The sequence below is a fragment of the Chiloscyllium punctatum genome, chromosome 8, assembly GCF_047496795.1.
Source record: "Chiloscyllium punctatum isolate Juve2018m chromosome 8, sChiPun1.3, whole genome shotgun sequence".
In the NCBI taxonomy this organism is placed as follows: Eukaryota; Metazoa; Chordata; class Chondrichthyes; order Orectolobiformes; family Hemiscylliidae; genus Chiloscyllium; species Chiloscyllium punctatum.
The window spans coordinates 27603843-27624195 of NC_092746.1; the positions used below are offsets into that span (position 1 = coordinate 27603843).

The 20353-nt window shown below is 38.8% G+C and overlaps 1 protein-coding gene across 6 annotated transcripts in view; it reads left to right on the forward strand.

The window, feature by feature from the left end:
• Nucleotides 1-20353, forward strand: part of cdk6 (cyclin dependent kinase 6) — a 251069-nt gene that overhangs the window by 229525 nt on the left and 1191 nt on the right. For all 6 annotated transcript variants that reach the window (XM_072575262.1, XM_072575265.1, XM_072575263.1 and 3 more), the window contains one exon: nucleotides 13517-13567. In XM_072575262.1, coding sequence (XP_072431363.1) covers nucleotides 13517-13567 — 51 coding nt within the window. The remainder of the gene's footprint in view (nucleotides 1-13516; nucleotides 13568-20353) is intronic.

Below are 20353 nucleotides of genomic sequence, written 5' to 3' on the forward strand. Positions count from 1 at the left end.
TTGAGCGGATAGGTGGGAAGGAAGATTGGCAGGTGGGACATCACCTTCATCTCCACCTCCATCCACCTATTGTACTCTTTGCTATCTTCTCCCCAGCACCACCCCACCCACCCCTCCCCCCTCCCATTTATCTCTCCACCCCGGAGGCTCCATGCCTTCATTTGTGATGCAGGGTTTTTGCCTGAAACATCGATTTTCCTGCTCCTCAGATGCTGGCTGGCTGCTGTGTTTTTCCAGCACCACGCTAATCTAGACTCTTGATTTCTGCAGTCCTCACTTTTGCCTAAGATTCAATAGACTTTGAGAGTAAATGTATGAATATGGCCACGTGTAAAATCCAGGGAAATAGGATATTACTAGCCTACTATCAGATTTATTCTCTTGCAATTTCCTGCTAATGTCCACCATAGTTTTGAATGGAAAATTGATATATAACAAGCAACAGAGTTCATGGATTACACTTGGTTTAGCAAAGTATTTGAAGCGGTGCCCCCCAGGTTGCTGGTTGCATCCACCAGTGGGATCACAAGACAGGATTTTGTGGTCATGAATGCTGAGGCCACAGTAGCAGCTATGGAGTATGGGCTGATTGCTGCATCGTCCCTTTAAATGCTCAACCCTTTTCTCTGTTGGTGGGCATGGACTGTTCTTTGAGGCCACTTGCAGCTGTTAAAAAAAAAAGCAGCATACACACACCCACAGACAGATACACAGACACTCCTTTAAAACAGGGTTAGAGCAGAAAAACGTTGGGATGCACTGTTTAGATAATCTCTGTTGGATTATGAAACTTTTACTGCAATACATTTGACATCGAATAGAACATAACAATATTCCGATCTGTAACCTAACATGACCTATTTACTGGATTAGTGGTGCTGGAAGAGCACAGCGGTTCAGGCAGCATCCAAGGAGTAGCGAAATCGACGTTTCGGGCAAAAGCCCTTCATCATGACATATTTACTGCCCAGGCTAACCAGACAGCCCCAGTTTGAATCTTTGATTTATTCCTGTCCTTTAGTATTAGCATCTGCTGGCACTTAAACATATTATTTTTGTACAGACAAAATGTTAGAGGAAATAGAAGCCTTTTGTTCAATTCTTACAATTGTGATTTGGCAGCTATGAAAGCTTAAAACTATAATCTGGAAGACTGTTCTTGTTACCTATAAAATTGCCTCAAAACTTTCAGAATGCAGGAAGAAGAGTTCAAGTACAAGGAACTCATTAGCTTCTCCATATCTTAGGCAGAGTCTCCATGGTACTTCAGGATCTGTAAACAGAACCAGCCTTAGTTCATGTCGCAGAAAGCAACTTTTAACCCCTGCACTCGAACCTTAAACTTTTCTGCTCCCTATAGAACAAAGTCACATCTGTTTGCATATAAGGGAAAGTTGAGAAGAAGTCTTCACTGTGTAGATTTTTAAACTTTTAGTTTACAGGGCAGTTTAACATAAATGCCAATATGTCAATCAAATTTTAATCTACCTTATACAACTTGCTTGATGTTAAATATATTGGCTGCCAGTTAGTTCAGTTTAGTTAGTGAAATAAAAGGAATTGCTAATTCACCTACATTGTTGATGTCTTGATTTATTTCAATTGACAAACCTAGAAATAACACCAAGTCTGAAATTTCCTGCCATCTAATAATTCCAAGAATCGAGAAACAGAAGAGCTGCTGTGGTTACAAATATGTTTCAATGTTTTAGTTCAGTAATTTATTTCTCTTCATTTATCAACATTTAAAGATGAGCCATTTTCTGCAGATTCCTCAACCATTCAGACAATGTATAATTGCATTGGACATTCCAGTATGCCAGTGACTAAACTACACTCCAATTTGATACAATCTGTGCACAACCAAGAAGTTATTGAGTGCGCTAGACATAAGAGACTGCAAGTCTCAATGATATTCTGGTTGTAGTGCAGAATGCCTATACTCAGTAATTGTGCCTCAAACCAAGCTGTTCACAGCTACAATACCAGCACTTCATCAACAATGTGGAAGATTTTCAGATATGCTTGTAATGATTGTAGCAAGGTCAGCCAGGAGGACTTCCTAGATCATGAGTTCCCTGATTGGACAAATAAAAACAGGTGTGTCAGATATCCTGACACTCAAAGCTGCCTTTGAGATGCTGAATCAGTGCCAACAACTCTCCGTATGGAAATAAATGGTGACTTAGTGATAGGATACTGGCCTCTGGAATTATTTCATTGGCAACAAGAGAGAAGCACACTCCTAAAGAAAGTCACACACAACATTCGTCTTTGAGCTAAGGTAACCATTTCTGGTATCGTACCATTATTTGGAACATTGATTCATTTGATCCTCATGTCAAAGACTGTGCCCAGTATGTGGAAAGAATGTTTTACTCTTTCTAGGCAGATGAAAAGTAATGAGTAATTCTCCTACAAGCTTGTGGAGCTGTCCTGTTAAGCTGAATGCTAAATTCTACCATGTTGTGGTCAGTGTTTCCAGGGGTTCATTTACTCAGACATCGTTTATTAGACATGACTCATCACACATCAGATCCAAAATAGCCTAATTTCAAACAGTTTGGATCCACAACACATTGTTGTAGGAAAGTGTACTGAATATACTGTATTGTTATGCAAATAGCAGTCCTGTAATGCTGCCATATCATCTTGCTTTGCAAGTCTACATTTCACTTGTCCCAAACCGCCCTTTTATCGAAGGATATAAATGCATTCAAGGCAGTTGAGAGAAGGTGAACTTGACTAATAGCTGAAATTGCAGGTTGCCTTATGAGGAAAGGTTAGGCTTGTATCCACTGGAGTTTATTCCTGAAGAAGGGCTGATGCCCGAAACGTCGATTCTTCTGTTCCTTGGATGCTGCCTGACCCGCTGCGCTTTTCCAGCAACACATTTTCAGCTCAACTGGAGTTTAGAATTGTAAGAGGTGATTTGATTGAAACATATTACATATTGAGGGTTTTTGACAGAATGCTTCCTCTTCCAGGAAAATCTAGAATTAGGATCACTATTTTTGATGTAACAAGGTTTCTTTTCTCAGAAGATCATAAATCTTTGGAATTCTCTTCCTGAAAAGATGGTGGAAGTGGAGTTCTTAAATAATTTTAAGGCAGAGTTAGGTAGATTCTTGTTAAGGAAGGAAGTTGAAAGGTTATCCAGGGTAGCTGGACATGTGGATTTGAAGTTACAATCAGGTCTAGTGTGTGAAAGCTAAATATCTTTCTTCTGATTTATATCTACACATGTATGTTACTTAAGATATTTTCAGCACCTCACAAAACAGTGGCTCCACTGAAACATCAACTAAGTTTGTTAAAAATAAGTAGTCCCCAACAAAGGATGGAATTGGGATATAATTAATCTGCAGTGATTCAAAGCAATGTAGGAAGCACAAAATAATTTTTCTGTCTGTTAATTATAATGGTAGAAGTGTGCAGCACAATCTCAAGTGCAGTTCTGAATAGTTATAAACCTTCACAAGGGTCCAGTTATATATGAGGTTAGCACTGTTTAAAATTTGCCTTTATTATTTAAAGCCACCCTAGTTTTACGGTGGGATTCATTCTGGCTGGAGCAGGTTCTGGAAGATTATATGAAGTGTGATAGGTGAAAGAGCTTACCTCAAGGTTCTGCAATCTGACAGGAAATGGGCAGGAGGAGAGAGTTCTTTCTCCGTTAATGACCATGAGGCTGTCCACTCAGACATTGGCAGCACTCGGACATTCTTCAGCTCGGTGATGACATTTACTCAGGGTTGAGTTTTTACCATGAATCTTTCAGTGAACAAACAAGTTGATTCTCAGCCCACAAATCTTTGAGCACATTGAGCAGGATTCCCACAAACACGTGGGATCCAGAATGTAGATGTTACTTCTTTTTCCTACCTTCTCTGCCACTGCATTGTCTCATCATTAAATTGTCACTCAAACAGACTAGCACTAATAAGGTGGTGGGAGATGATGGCCATTGCCAGCAATGAGGTGAGGATACAAAGCTGCAGAAAAGTACAAAGCTTGTATCATTGTCAAGGAGAATGGAGAGGTCCAGTTGAAACCTGGCACAAGGCATTATACAGAGTTTAGAGTGTGTTCTTTGCAGCCTTCAAATGATCAGTAACACTGAGATCACTTGTGGACCCAACCATGGCATGTACCTGATGACCGATGACTCACCTTCCATTGCAGCATGAGCGGAAGCCATTCACCATCCAAGAGTTGGAGCGGGAGGTTCAAATGGGAAGCATGAAATCTCAGTTTGTTGCCAAGTTGACACAGACTGCTGGTATTATGGTTACATATAACAGTGCTCCGAAGAGCTTTCGGGATCTCGCAGCAGTCCTGACAATTTGTGCTGCAGCAGCTTATGTATTGCAGAGATATCAACCCGGTTTGTGGTCAAAGTGCCCTGTGGATTATGAACCTGTTGATCTCTCTTTCTCTCTGGATGACCGCATTTGTGCCCCAGTACAGCCACTTTTCTAGTACACCTGCTATTGCCTGTTAGCCAGCCAGGCCCAGTTTTGCTAGTACTGAGGTGGTGCAGTCTAAAGCCAGGCCTGTTACGGCCATAGCTTAGGTCAATCTCCCCCATTGAAGGTCTGTATGCTGCAGCCACTAGGGTAGCACTGCATCAAATGCTAGGTTTAGCAAGGACACACATAAGACAGCTACTAAGGGAATGTATAATGGTCATTTCGTTCTATTTTGCAAGCAATGTTTTTTTTCTTATGGATAAATATGGTTCAAAATGGTTGTTTAGTGTAGTGTTGATTTAAACATTGTGATGAAGGGAGATGTATGATGGGTCTCATTAGAATAATATGAGACTGTTATTAAATGGGCTTTGGGATTGCAATAATGGGAACCATAGTCAAATGAGGCAGTTAGAGACAGAGTCCCTTCTCCTCAGCTGACCACTGTTTCCTTTGAGCCAAAAGCTGTGACTCAGTTGTAGACAATCGAACATTTCACAAGAAATCAATACAAACGTTTGGAGGAATAGTGCAGGGCTCTTCCACAGTGGTCCAGATAACTGAACAATTGTTTCATTACCCCAACAATCTTCTCTATTATAGATTGTATAGTGGTATGGCTCTCCTCTTCATGAGCCACAGATAGTGCAGTCAGTATTGTGGCGCCTCACTGTTTTCGCATGGAGGCTGAGAAACGGCAGACTCCAGAAGAACAAAAGTATCATGGTGGCTGCCAGTCCAGTGAATATTCGTAAGTATGATGTTTTGATTGTGGTCAGTCACTAATTGCCTATTCTGCACTTGTTATCTTGCACTGTTTTGTATCTCTGTGTTTGGACACAACACCCCCAACACCATGTGCATGCACAGCTTGTTATCCTGGTGAAATCCCATGCATGCTCCAGCTGCTTCCTTTTCGTTGGATAGAATGTGATGAACTCCCATCTCATGGCATAAAGAGCAGTGATGTTAAACACACAGATGCTCACTAGGTCGCTTGCTCTAGATAGAGCCTGAGGCAAAGAAATTCAGGACCCTAGAGCCAACCTCACAGCCACTGGCTACACAATCTTTGCCCTGTTCTGAGACTGCATGTAGGACAGTTATGAGTACCTCCTTCATAAATCACACATGCTGCCCTGAGTTAGATGGAGGTGAGAGAAATTATCTTGGAAGATCCTAGACGGATTCTCTCTGTTGGGAACCCTCCTCCACCCCTCCCCCCTTGACAAGGGCTTGTCCATACACCCAGTGATAACTGGTAGCATACTGCCTAATTAGAACCTTTACAATAACACAAAGGACTTTGTCATGTTCAACCCCACTTACCATCTAGGCAATTATCAAAACCCAAAAATTGCAAACCATAAATGACCTTCCAGACGGAAGTCACAAAAGCTTTAATGTAAAAGTAATTGTCTCTGCAGTTCTGATCCAATGCAGAAATAATTTGTAGCCCTTAGATACAGAGACTGACCACTTCAACCTTGGACACGTTTGCATTGAGCACCTACAAAAAGCTGACTGAATGTGACTCGTGCATCTACGATTTCTATAGAGCCATTAAGTGGTATGTTAAATATGTCAAAGAGCAGAGAATGCTGCATTGCTTCACTAATCACAGTAGAAATATGTACATCCTTTCCATTTCTAAAACACTATGCAGAAAACAATAGTGACCTCTATGGTCAAATCAACCATTGTACCCAGCATCTGATGAACATTGCCTCATTTGTATAACACAGACGGGTGTTTACACAATGGGCACAATCTGTGCAACAGCCTAAAGAAGATAGGAAATGTATCACCTGGTATAAATTACAGTCACATGTGGCCCCATTAATAACCCACTACCAGGAGGAACTGCAGCTAAAATGATGGATCTTTCTTCCACAAGAGAGCTGACTAAGAAACTCCCAGACACATTCACAGTGTATTATAAAGAGCCTCCTTGGACTGCAGTGGGCCTCAGTACTACCTCTTCACTGACCTTCTAGCCAGGTTAACCTCACTTGGTCATTTCTCAGATGACCACTGCTGCTATCTTGTAGTATTTGCCACTTCTGCCATTATGCAGTACATGGTAAGAGTTATTTGAAGCAGTAGGCTTCCACTAATCCTGCTTTGTCTTTGCCAATCTAGTGATTAATGGTAGAGAATACATCGCCATAAAGTATCAGTAAAAGAGAAACTGTTTTTAATAACATTTGCTGCGACGATACCAATAAGTAGTTGCATTTGGTCAGGCATAGTTACTAGGGAACTGGTAAAATCATTTGAATGGATGGAGCCAATGAAAAATGGACACCAACCTTCTTTAGAATCATACTTTATACAGCATCTACCCACCAAGTATTTTTCCTACAGTTAATCATTATAAGATTATGTCTATATCTATATCTCATTTACCATTACTCATGTCTTCCCAATTCTTTAACTTTACAAATTCAGATGATCTGCATGTTTCTTAATTCTCTCTTGTTTGAACTTGTTTGAACTTTGAGGAGTTGTATGTCTTTCACTTGTGGTCTGTTAACCCTGGTTCCAATCTGTAGATAATTTCTCTCCTAGAGGACCTCTTATTTCTCACATATCCTATGCAGGTGGTGTTGTTCACCCATTAACCTATCTGGAGCACTCCTAAATTTCTTTCCTGAAAGAACAGCTGCTCTATTGAAATCGGTATTTTATTTCTTGTATTGTAATCTTCTTGACCATATCTTGCATTCGTGATCTTTCATCTGGCTCACATGGAGTCATGTGCAAATTATCTCCCTGGAGTCATTGCTCAGGTTGATCTCTTTATTGACCCATTGTTTAACTGGTGAAATAAACTCTTTCAGGCTTAGTCATGTCACTGAAAGATTCCTGCTCACTATCTCTGTTCCTAGCATTACCTGATCTGTTTTGGAAGACTAAGGATTGAACATGTTTACCAATCCAGTGAAATCTTTGGTTCTCTCTATGTTGACTACATTAAATAGCTCTCCAATGCTTACATTGGGAAACTAAAAATCGAAAGAAGCAATTAAATCATTGTCAATAGTTATAAAACCCTTCTGGTACACTAATATCTTTTAGGGAAGGTAGTTTACTGTTCTTGCCCAGTGTAAGTCCAAAATCACAGCAACGTGATTGAATCTTAATTTCTGAAGTGGCCTGGCAAGCCCTCACTTGCCTCAAACTGCTGAATAGTCTCAAAGGAATTTGGAGGAACTGGAGGAATCACTGAAGGTGCATAGAATGTACTCTGGATGTAGAACTTTGATGTTCATCACCAAGAGTGCCTTGACAGCATCATTACTAAACAAACTGGTCACAGTCTGAAAGAACATAGCTGCTAGTCTGGAACCGACCTATTGTTTAAATGTAGTATCCTTAGTGCTGGCTTGACATTGTCTGCGCCAGTGATTGTTGCCCTATAGCATTAACACTGGTTTTTGGGCTTGTTACAGGCTGTGTGGACTTGTTACATGCCTCTCTAGACTGTCCACAACTTATAAAATTAATAGACTATGTTGCCCTCTTGAGGTAGTGTTTGTGTTCTGCTTCAGGATTTTTCTGAATCTTTAAGGTTTCTGCTTCTAGGACAATTTGAATCACTTTTTCCAAAGTTGAATATTCTTTGGACTCTAAGGAATCTGACAAAATTTCATAAGGAATTCCAAAAACAATTCTGTCTCTTTTGAATTTTGATTTCAAAGTGCCCTATTGACAGTTTCCCATTAATCTGGAGAGGTTATTAATGAAATTATATAACCACTCCTCTGTAAACAGAACTGTTCTGTTAATTCCTGCATATTCAGGAATTCTATTTCTTACATTGAAATAATTATTGAAAGCATTTTGGACAACCTCAGCATTTTTTTGTTAAATAATATCATTTGCAGTTAGGGACACTGAATATTATAGTCTGTTCACTTGCTCACATCACTCTTGAAGTTTAATATTGAGGCTTATCTTAAGAATTGTCAAGTTCATTAAGTTCAATGCTGTATTCTGCATTGTCTTTCTCTGACCTTGAATCTTTTAGGAAGTTTTATATTGTTTTCCGTTTCTTCTCAATGTGCTGATTGATCTTGTAAAGATATTCTAAATCAATATTGCTTTACATCTGTTTTTTCACTTTTGTATTTCACTTTGTACTAACTCATGCTATTTTAAACTGAATGTCTGTAGAGCTTGCCAGAGTCTATGCCACATATGTGTCATTTAGATTTTTAAACTCTGCATTGCTTTAATTGTAGTCTTGTAAATTATATCAACTGGTTGTTCCTTGGTGATCTACTGAGTTCAAGATTTTTAGGTCTGCTTCTGTGTTTCTATACTGCTTAGTCAATTTGCTACCAAGATGGAATTTTCCTGCTAAAAAGAACATTTTCCTGCCTTTCATGGTCTAAAACACAAAGCATCTTCTTCTGTCCAAGTTTTTAAATAAAGCTATTGGGTTGCATCCTTTATAAATCTTTTTGCAAAATTGTAGATAACTACTGAGTCTGTCCTTAAACGCCTGTAACTTTTCCTGCTTGATCAAGATGGTAACGACAATAGAATTAGATTTTATTGTCACGTGTATTCAAGTACAGGAGTATAGTGAAAAGTGTACAATGTCACCATTCCCAGCACCATCTTAGAAAATCTTGTATCTAAGTATCTTTGTAACTATGAAGAAAAATAAAACGTTAAAAATTAAACATTAAAAATTTAGCTAACAAGTCCTTTTTAGTATAAAGTAGAAAAGAAAGAAATAAAGTTACAAGTTTAACAGGTTTTTTTTAAGTGCTCAGCTATGCTAGGCTCACACTCCTACGAGGGCTCGATCTCTTCCATTTTGGCCTGCAGTCCAGGAGACTGCAGGCTGGCTGCTGTTGCCGCTGCCGCAGTTGCCAAGGGAACCTCACACACCACCCCATTCGGCTTGCTCTTCCTGCGATGGGTTCAATATCCAGCTGTCAAAATACTGTTCCCGGGCCACCAGATGCTCCCATGCATTGGAACCAAAGAAGCCACAATGTGTCACCGCCACTGTCTCCATCACCGGGCTCTCGCTGGAAGGTCAGTAAGTAGAAAAGCAACATACAAGCTAAAACTAAAAAAAAGAAAAACGAGAAAAGACAACAAAGAAGAAAAGCAGTTAGAGTGGACAAGCCTACTCTCCCGCTGCTGTAAGCTACCAGTCATGGTTATCTGGGAAAATACCACAATGATCTCTCTGTGTTTGTATGTGAAGAAATTGAATACAATATTTTACGCCAGATGAGCATAACTAACTGCAAAGGTTTTGAAGAGATTTGGCTGTAAGCTGCTTCATTGTGTATGTGAAGTCAGAATAATATGCTTAAGGAATTCTGAGCATATTTATTATTAACAGTTACCAGTGCCAGGTTTTTGTGAATCCTGGTAATGGTGAACCTTTCTTTGGCATTTTGTAAGACTATTGGTTCTGTCCATTAAACAGCAACATGTTAATTCAAAACAGCCAACGTTTCTAAAGGCAAAAGGCAATACGATTTGTAATGTTGTGTAATGAGAGATCACAAGCAATGCATTCTTACACATTTTTAATTTGTCCTGGCCAAAATACTTTGGATTACTATGGCCCATCTTCTTCATCCATGCAAACTATAATTGTAGGTCATGCACACAACAAACTGAACTTCATAAGCAACACGCACTGCGGATTGATTTTGTAAGGATTAAATTATGTAGTCATCTTTATTCGGTTTTGACAGAGTACAGTGGATAATTATAGTTTGGTTTTGCACTGTAATAATATAATTCGCAGCAAGTTCCTATTTGAAATCTACATAGCAATAGTGGGAAAATTCCTTCAGAATCTCCAACATTGTACTTAGTTGGCATGACACTCTCTTTTAGGTAAATTAAGAATAAAACTGTTTTTCCCTTGATGTTGGCATGTGTGTAGGACCGTTGAAGTCTACAGTTGTCCTATTTGTTATCACTTTCTATTTCTGGCCACGATTCTGTTCCTTGGACACTTGTTCAGTTTTATCTGATAAGCCAATTGTATAAATATTCTTTGTCACATCATGCCCTTTCATCATGGTTTAGACATGTACCTCTTATTTTTACTTCTTTATTACTTTGAGTTAATTGATCATTGAGAGACATGAGAATTTCTTTCAATATGTCACTTGAAATTCTACATTTGATACAGTACCTGAAACAAGCACGAAAAGGTGCATCAGTATATTTGCACAATATTCAAATTCGTCCTGAACATTTTGTATGGATTTCTCACCTCATTCTATTTATATCTGAGCCACAATCTAAGCCAGCACCAGGATACACTAATTCCTGGATTTCCTTCAGAGTTTGCTAATATGTTTACAATGGAGCTTCCGCCATTGCACAGATTGAATGAAGCCCTGGGTAGTTTTGCACTGTTGCTGCGAGGCCAGAGGAAAATAATGTAACTTTCTACAACTTTGAGTCTTATAGCCCACTAGCTATCTAAAATTACCATAGTAAAAATGATTGGAAAAGGTGGAGAAGTTTTTTTTAAATGTTGAGTTGTATACATTGAGTAATGTTAAAAAAGAAATTTGATATGTACTCACAAAAAGAAACTTTTGCTGAGCTGTCATTAAGAGCAGGAAAATGTGACAATTGGTTAGCTCTTTAAAGAAGCCTGTATAACTATGATGAACTAAATTGCGTTATTGTGTTCTGAAACATTCTACCAAACACCACAACAAAATTGCAGTAACAATCAAATCATAATCCATCACAGAAAATGAGATACAGTTCTGCTCCATGGATTAGCATGAGAACACTTTATAGGCAGTTTAATGCACACTGCCAGCAAAAAGCTAGAGACGTAGTCCATGGATTTATATTGTCCCTGTTTTGCTGCTGACTTGTTTTTTTTTTGAGTGATAAAATGTAAAACTATTGATATATAAAATAAAAATATAGTAACAGGTGCTCATATTAACTTGGACTAAAGCATAATATTGGAGCAGAGTGAAGTGAGCTTTGCTGTACATCTTTATCTAAAGTAAGCTTACTCAAAGCTGATATAGGTTATCTGTAAAGTTTTATAAAAAGTCGATTCCTCATTTTGATGAGTCGAGAAGATTCCAAAAGAACTGTGAATATGAATGCATAGGTAGCTTAGGGTTTAAATTCTACAAGCTTCATCAGCTGTGCAAGTGTTTGTAAAACCTATCTTGTACCCTTTAAAAGAATTAAGAAACGTATTGTATTATGCCTACATATTTTTTGGGACCTAATATGCAAGCATGCAGCAAGCTGACTATTAACTTGCATGCAGCAAGTTAAACGTGTTGCATTTTCCTGAATAGTGTCAAACTGTTTGAATGCTGTTGAAGCAGCACACACCTGATTCATGGTTTGAATATATTTAGGGAATTATAAGGCGAGGTATTCACCTTGGAATTTTCAACCTGTAACCTGCACATGTAGTCAGTGTTTTTGTGACTGGCTCAATTAAGTACTGGTCAGTCATGAGTTCCAGGATGTTAATAGTGAGAAACTGAATGCAACTTCATGTCAAGGGAAGATGGTTAGATTCTCTCTTCCTTCAGGTGGGCCAGGTACTGGTGTGGCACGAATTTTACTATCCGTTCTCAAAGTTACTGAAGGCTATAGACACTTTCAGTATCTGAAGGGACACGAATGGAACCTGAATATTGTGCAATCATCTGGAATCCTTCCTGTTTCTGACCTTGTCAGGCTGATACCAGTATTGTAGTTATTCTGGAACAGCTTGGCTTGTATCTTGTCTAGTTCTGGAGCACATCTCTTCACCACCCAAGCTGGGATGTTGTTGGGCCCAAAACTTTTGCTGTATCGAAATTGTAAGTTGGAAGCGTATGGGTTTGTAATGTTGTGAGGGAGAATTTCACCTATTTAGAGCTGGAGTTACATGGTGCAAGCATATGCCAAATTTATGCCCAGCAAATAATGCTTCCAGAGTAAGAAGGGGAGGGATTTTTACTTGTATTCCTCTGAGCATCGTCATAGAGTGCGGTGCTGGAAAAGCACAGGAAGTCAGGCAGCATTCGAGGAGCAAGAGAATTGACGTTTCAGGCATAAGCCCTTCAACAGAATTCCTGGTGAAGGGCTTATGCCCGAAACGTCTATTCTCCTGCTTTTTGGATGCTGCCTGACCTGCTGTGCTTCTCCAGCACTACACTCTCGACTTGGGTCTCCAGCATCTGCAGTCCTCACTTTCTCCTTTGAGCATCACAAAAATAAAAATGAAAATATTGTGTGTTGTTCTTTGAGTAGCCTCCAACAGTGCCTTTAAAAAAACAAATTAAAACTAATAAGAAATCAGGCAGCTCAACACCTAACCTACGTGGTTACAGAGTACAGCAAACATACTCGAAAGCTCATCAAAAATGCCCTCATGCCTACACCAGTCAACCTGTTCACCTAAAGACCTTTACCTGGATAGTGATGGCTAGGATACCAGCGGAAACAGAATGGGAAGTGCCCAGAGATGATCTTCAGGCCACTGCTGCTCCGTTTGTACCTAATGGTCATAGTTAAATCTTTCATCATTTGTTTTTACTCTTCAGCTGTGGGGTCAGTTAGATTTGCAGTCAGCCTTCTAAGTCCATCTTTAGCTTGATGCAACTTGTTTTACTTCAAGATATTATAAAATAAGCACTGTGTAAAAAAAATCTATTGTGAAACTACAAACAATATTTAAGAGGGGGTTTTTGGTCATTGGGTGAAGCCGCAATCTTTTTTTTTTCTCTCTCTGTATTTCTACCAGGTTAGGGTCATCAGACTGTATATATTTAGTTCATACTTGATTCAGAAACCTGCCATTTTGGATGCTCTGAATGTATCTTGAATTTGCATAGGGACATGAGCCAATACAGAACTACAAAGAAGGTTGACTTGGCAAGCTATTTCATCACTCAGAACTAAATTATTGAGAAATTCAATCAACTGTTTGAGTGCACATCATTACATCAATGGCAACTCTGTGTCAAAAAATGACTAAATTAACATTTTGACTAATAATTTGTTTCTTTTTTTTCCAGTGCCCTTTTCCGTGGTAATTCAGATGTTGATCAATTAGGAAAAATTTTTGAGTAAGTTATCTGACTTTTACATTGTGGTTATGTAGTGATTATAGATTAAAATAATGGAATTAAGGTGAAATGGGGTTTAACTGCTTTACAGTTTGTCAAAATATTTTGCTTGGCTTTGGCCAGCTACATTTCTTTAATTGTGCAAACAAAGTCATACTTTAAAAGTGATCTGGCATTAACAGGTTATGGTTACCAGCTTTCTTAAAGAGCTGCCAGGTTTCACAGCCACAGTGAATCTACCAAGTGCTTTTCCATTTTGTTTTTTAGATTATTCTTCCCCTAGTCCTCCTTAGAGTAATTACACCAACAGACATATCGCATCTCATCAAATGTCTTCTATAAATCCCAAGTATATTATGTGTACAATCTTTCCTTTATTCAAAGTGCAAGTTACTGCTCCAGAGAAGTGTAATAAATTAATCATAATATCCCTTTGTGACAAAGCAATGCTTATTTCTCTCAATTACCTTGAACTTGATTAGCAATAACTTCCTCACTAACACTCTGTGTTTGGATTCTGCAAGGGCTGCTCAGTTCCTGACCTCATTGTAGCCTGGTCCATACATGGACAAAAGAGATTAACTCAAGAACTGAGGTGAGAGTGACAGCCCTTGCCATAAAATAAATAAACAAACAAACCGACAACCCTTTTTAAAGTATTTCTTGTGAATTGTGCTGATGAGTGCACGTATCCTTTTTCAGCAATGCACAAAATGCTTAAGTTGGGACCACTAATTTAACATTAATAAATATTCAAGATAAGTATTTATATTTCCTCATTCCATGTTAGTTGTGATGCACTATTTCAAATTTTCTGACTGTGATGGTTTGTGTATGTTCTGTGATGCTCCTGCACAAGTTAGAGGAGCAATATTGTGAGAAGTACAATTTCAGTGTAATTTATGCCATTACTCTTTGGCTGAGAATTTGCAATAAAAAGAGTGAAGACATCAGTGCTCACCAATATTAAGGGGTGAATTGGACATAATGTTGCTAACTGAACAAGCTCAGCTCAACACTGAAATCAGGAAGTTGCTGTACAAGTTGGCTTGCTGCTCCAGAAACCTTGCAATAGCATCTTGGTGTTCATTTGGATAAAGGTCTTGATATTGTGACCATTTTTGTAAGAGCGACAGAACGTAATATTTGGGAAATCTTGCTACAACTCTCTGGGACATTGGAAAGCCACATCTAGAGTATTTCATATAACTTCTTCTTACGTGAGGAAGCAGGTCAGAGAATCACTAGGTTGCAGTAGGATGAAGAATGGTTTGCTCAATACTATTTGGAAAAATGTATGGGATTTTAGAGGACTTAACAGAGTTGATGCTGAAAGGTTGTTTCCCATTGATGAAAAGCCTAGAACAAAAAGGTATAGTTTCTAATAAAGGGTCACCTATTTACGATTCTGTGAAATTTTCTATCCCACCACTTTGGAGGCTGACTTATGTATGCAAGTTGAGCTAGACAGATTTTTTTAACTGTAGTGGAGTTAATGATAATGGAAAACAAGCAGGGAAGTGGAGTTGAGGCCAAAATCAAATCAACTGTGATCCTTTTGAATGACACTGCTTGTTGAAGAGGCCAGTGTGAAGTTTTATTTCTTCAATATTTTAATTATTGGTCAAGATTTAAAATTTGAAAAAGCTTCATTTTTCTTTTCCTTCTTTCTCTCTCAATTCTACCTTTCCTTTCTATGTTTGTTCTATTAATGTCTAATCTATTATTGCGTTTCTCATGTCCGAGTTCAGATCTTGTTTGATAACAGAGAGACGACTTCCAGTCTACCATATGTTATTACTAAATCATAATGATGAATACTATAATTAATATAAGATCAATACATAAGAATGCAGCCACAAAATGAAGTTGGAATAAGTTAAGATGGGTGAATGAATTCCATTCTTTGTATGACTCCGCTACTGGCTTCAACAAACCTTGAATTTTGAAAGGGAGGATGGTGTTAGCCAGTTATCTATATAAGATTGACTCTAGCTCAGCTCAGAAGCAAGAAAGCCAAACTCCTTCAATTGACAAATAAAGAACAAGTATTTTACAAAACACCTACTAAAGCCAAGATGCAAAAGTTATTAACAAATGTTTAAATTGTATAGATGTGTCAAGCTACTGTTCTTTAAAAGTAACACACACTTCCTCTTTTAAAGCCTGGGGAAAAATATAAAACTCAGTAGTGTAATCTTGCAAGTACTTTGGACAAGTTAACTTCAGAAAAATTAATTAATCACAAATAATTAAAAATGCTGATTTGCATCCACTGTCACTTCCCACAAATTGTTAGTACTGGAATGGGTTTCTTTCTAAATCAGTTATGGCTGATTGAATTTACTTTTCTTAGAGAAAGTATTGTGAATGTTCAGCCTTCTCCTTCAACAATGATTAGATCTTCCTGTGGATTTTCAGCTGTCAAGCTTTGATGGAAATGATATCAGATAAAGAGAGAGGGCAAAGGCTGTTTCTCCTGCAACAAGTTTTTTCTGGCCATTTGTTCAAAACCAATATGTTTTGCACCCACAGACTGAATTGTTTGCCTTCCAGTGTTGTAAACAGCTTGTGTTCTATGCAAATGCAAGACTTGTGCTATTGTAACTAGTGTCCTTTGCTTGAAGTGTTTTCTTTTCTAAAATTTTGAAGTTATATGTATGTCCAGCCAGTGATAAATATTAATATATCAAATAACATATCTTCATAGCATGTGATGAAATCTCCGACTTAATTCCTAAAGAAATACTTTGTGAAGGATAGGTAAAATTAGGTAAAAAATTCAAAATGGAAGATTTTGGGCAACATGATCTGTAGATGCAAAATAACTGCAGATTCTGGACGTCTGAACTGAAAGCAGAAAGTTCTGGAAATAATCAGTTTATCATGCAGCATTTCTGGAGAAATAAACTGACTTTCTGTTTCAGTGCTATCATAAACTGAAGAATTCATTAGAAAATGCAGCAATAAATCTCAGTCCTTTAAACAGTGTGTGCAGACCTGACTCTCTCTATTGCAACTTCAAATGCAGTGGTCAAGGAGTCATGCCACATATACCTTACATTACATTAAGTTTTGTGGAAAGTGCAAATTCATAAACTATTAAATTTTTATGGTGATTAGTTAGTGTTTGATGTACCACAACATAATTCTGGATTAGACTGGTGCTGGAAAAGCACAGCAGTTCAGGCAGCATCCGAGGAGCAGGAAAATTGACGTTTCGGGCAAAAGCCCTTCATCAAGAATAGAGCAGCGTGCCTGAAGGATGGATAAATAAGTGAGAGGAGGGTGGGGGTGGGGAGAAAGTAGCATAGAGTACAATGGGTGAGTGGGAGAGGGGATGAAGGTGATAGGTCAGGAAGGAGGGTGGAGTGGATAGGTGGAAAAGAAGATAGGCAGGTAGGACAAGTCATGGGGACAGTGCTAAGCTGGAAGTTTGGAACTGGGGAAGGGGAAATGAGGAAACTGTTGAAGTCCATATTGATGCTCTGAGGTTGAAGTGTTCTGAGGCGGAAGATGAGGCATTCTTCCTCCAGGCGTCGGGTGGTGAGGGAGCTGCGGTGAAGGAGGCCCAGGACCTCCATGTCCACGGCAGAGTGGGAGGGGGAGTTGAAATGTTTGGCCACAGGGCGGTGTGCTTGATTGGTGCGGATGTTCCCTAAAGCGCTCTGCTAGGAGGCGTCCAGTCTCCCCAATGTAGAGACCACCGCATCGGGAGCAACGGATACAATAAATGATATTGGTGGATATGCAGGTAAAACTTTGATGGATGTGGAAGTCTCCTTTAGGGCCTTGGATGGAGATGAGGGAGGAGGTGTGGGCGCAGTCTTTGCAATTCCTACGGTGGCAGGGGAAGGTGCCAGGACAGGATGGTGGGTTGTTTTGGGGGGGGGGGGGGGGACCTGACCAGGTAGTCACGGAGGGAACGGTCTTTGCAGAAGGTGGGGAGGGAAATATATCCCTAGTGGTGGGGTCCGTTTGGAGACGGCAGAAATACTGACAGATGATTACTAACCGATAATTCCCTGTTTAAGTTCAGTCTCGAGAAAGAAGTAGAATGACATTACAGGATTGAATCATCTACTCATTTAGTGAGGGAGATCTCCTTTTTAAAAAAAACCTTTAACATTGTAATAGGATGAGACGGGTGAATGCAGAAAGGACCTTGCCAATGACTGGGGAGTCCAGAACCAGGGTTCACAGTTCAAGGATATAGAGTATGCTATTTAGGACTAAGATGAGGAGAAAAGAGTGGTGAGCCTGTGGAATTCTCTGTCACAGACAGCAGTTGAGGCGCAAAGCATTTAATATATTCAAGGAGGAGTTAGATATAGTTTGTATAGCCAAAAGAGATCAAAGGCTATGGGATGAAATTGGGAACAGGGTACTGAGTTGAATGATGAGCCATAATCATATTGAATGGTGGAGCAAATTTGAAGGGCTTGAATGGTCTACTCCTGTTCCTGTTTCTATCAGTTCAAAATGAGAGGGTTTACCATCCACAATTCTCAGTCCAGAGATAATAGACTCGTGATATAGGAGGCCAGCAGATGATGTGGATACTTGGGAGCACTGCTCAAAAAGTTCTACCAGCCACTTTACTCCACCTCACTGACATGCATACGGTCGATATATCATTACTTTGCCTATCTGTCCTGCCACACATTATAGCACTAATGTGCCAGTCAGTACATAAGAATAGGCAGCATAGATCTTCCCCAACATTGACAGCACAAATATTGGATCGGAGTAAAAAACAAGGTGTAAATTGTTGGAGCGACATTCTGCAGGCAGATCAGATTTGGAGTGGAACTTATTCCTCAGTTGGCAAATGCACCCTGAACCTGTCCAAGGTGTCATGGTCACTAACATGGGAACACAGGAAAGGGCGCTGTACCCACTATAAGTCTCTGAACAAAAAGTATATTTTAAAACCTGCAAACACCAGTTGTATTTGGATCGGAACCTATCATGTTATGTGTGCTAACATGGTGGACGTTTTTCGTTTTGAAGACATTAAAGGCTGGCATGGAGGGGGCAAGAGTGGGGGAAGCAGTTGAAATGTGAAAACAGAGGTTTGACACTGGAATTTCAGATAGACACAAAATATATCCAATATTTTTCCCTAATTCCTCCACCACTCACCAGAACATCCTGAAACCATATTTCCAGATCAAAGGAATTGCCAGGCAAACATTCACTAATTGTTTGTTATTCTTTCAAACAGGATAATAAAATTATTTAAATGTTTTGTTCTGTTAGAGGATATGACAAGTGTTGGATCAGCCGTGATCCTGTTGAAAGGCAGAGCTGCATCAAGGTTATGTTCCTATATCTAATGGTCTTATTATAATGACTGATTCTTGGCACAAATACACACGTTTCATGTATTTATTGTTCTCATTACAGTAACATCAATTTATTAAAATATTTAAGGTCATTTCTACAGCATATTTGATTTTAGGTAACGGAGTGACAGATGTGTTACTTTTCCAATGGCATTGACAAATATGTTCCTGTTCCTATGGTTTAGCAAATGGGGTAAACACTGCCCTCCGGTGGCACATTTAAGTAACTAAATATAATTCTGTTAGACTTGACCATTTCTCCAAATTCTCACTAGTAATATACATACAATATTTTGTCAGAGACAACTCTGAGGGTTCAGGGTAACAAGTGAAAATGTCAAGTTTACTCATGTTGCAAATATAACCTAGATGTCAGGTATTATTTTGTAACAATAGTTAAAAAAAAATCACACAACACCAGGTTATAGTTGAACAGGTTTATTTAGAAGCACTAGCTTTCAGAGTGCTGCTGCTTCTTCAGATAGCAGAGCTCCGAAAGCTAGTACTTCCGAATAAACCCGTTGGACTGTAACCTGGTGTTATAGGAATTTTAACTTTGTCCACCCCAGTCCAACACTGGCTCCTCCACATTATTTATAACTCTAACATTTAACTGTCAAAATAATAATTGCATAATGCCAGTAAAGTTGCCTTCCATAGTAGAGGAAGAGGGGTGTTTCAGATTCCACTGACATTGAGAAAAGTATCAAAAAATTTTAAAGTAGCAACAATATGGTTATTTGAACATTAATAATCGTATCCATCAATATGGGGTGATTGATTTACTGTTGTCGCATGGTACCAAAATACAGTGAATGGTGTTGTTCAGAATGCTGTACAGGCAGATCGTACTATACAAAGTACATCAAGGTAACAGAACACAATGCAGAATACGGTCTTAGAGCTGCAGAGAAAGTGCAGAGAGATCAAAATTAACATTTGAGGAATCAGTTGGAATGCCCATCAGCCATGATTAAATGGCAGAGAGGACTCGATGGGCCATTCCTATGTCTTATGGTCTTATATTCAAATAGCTACAGTCACAAAAACCAGATGTGAAACCTGTGATTCCTGAAACTGAATTATTTAAAGCAGGTTGATAGTTACAGAGAAAAATACAGCTTTTCATAAAGAGGAATTTCTCATCTGTTACCTGACAGATTAAAGAATGACTGGTCACTTCTCTCAGCAAGGGAGTGAAGTTCAAAAAACTTGCTCAATCAACTTAAGGTTTCTCTGAAAGATAACTATAGGATAATATTGATTCATATTTGACATAAAGCAGCCCGTCCACTCTTTGAGGTGAAATCACATGTTACGTGAGGGAAAAAAACAAAATGGAGGAATTAGAGTTAAATATGTTCCATTATAAAATATAATTTCAAACCAATTAATTGTTGTGAATGTGATTTTGTTCTTAAATTGCTTTTGCACACAA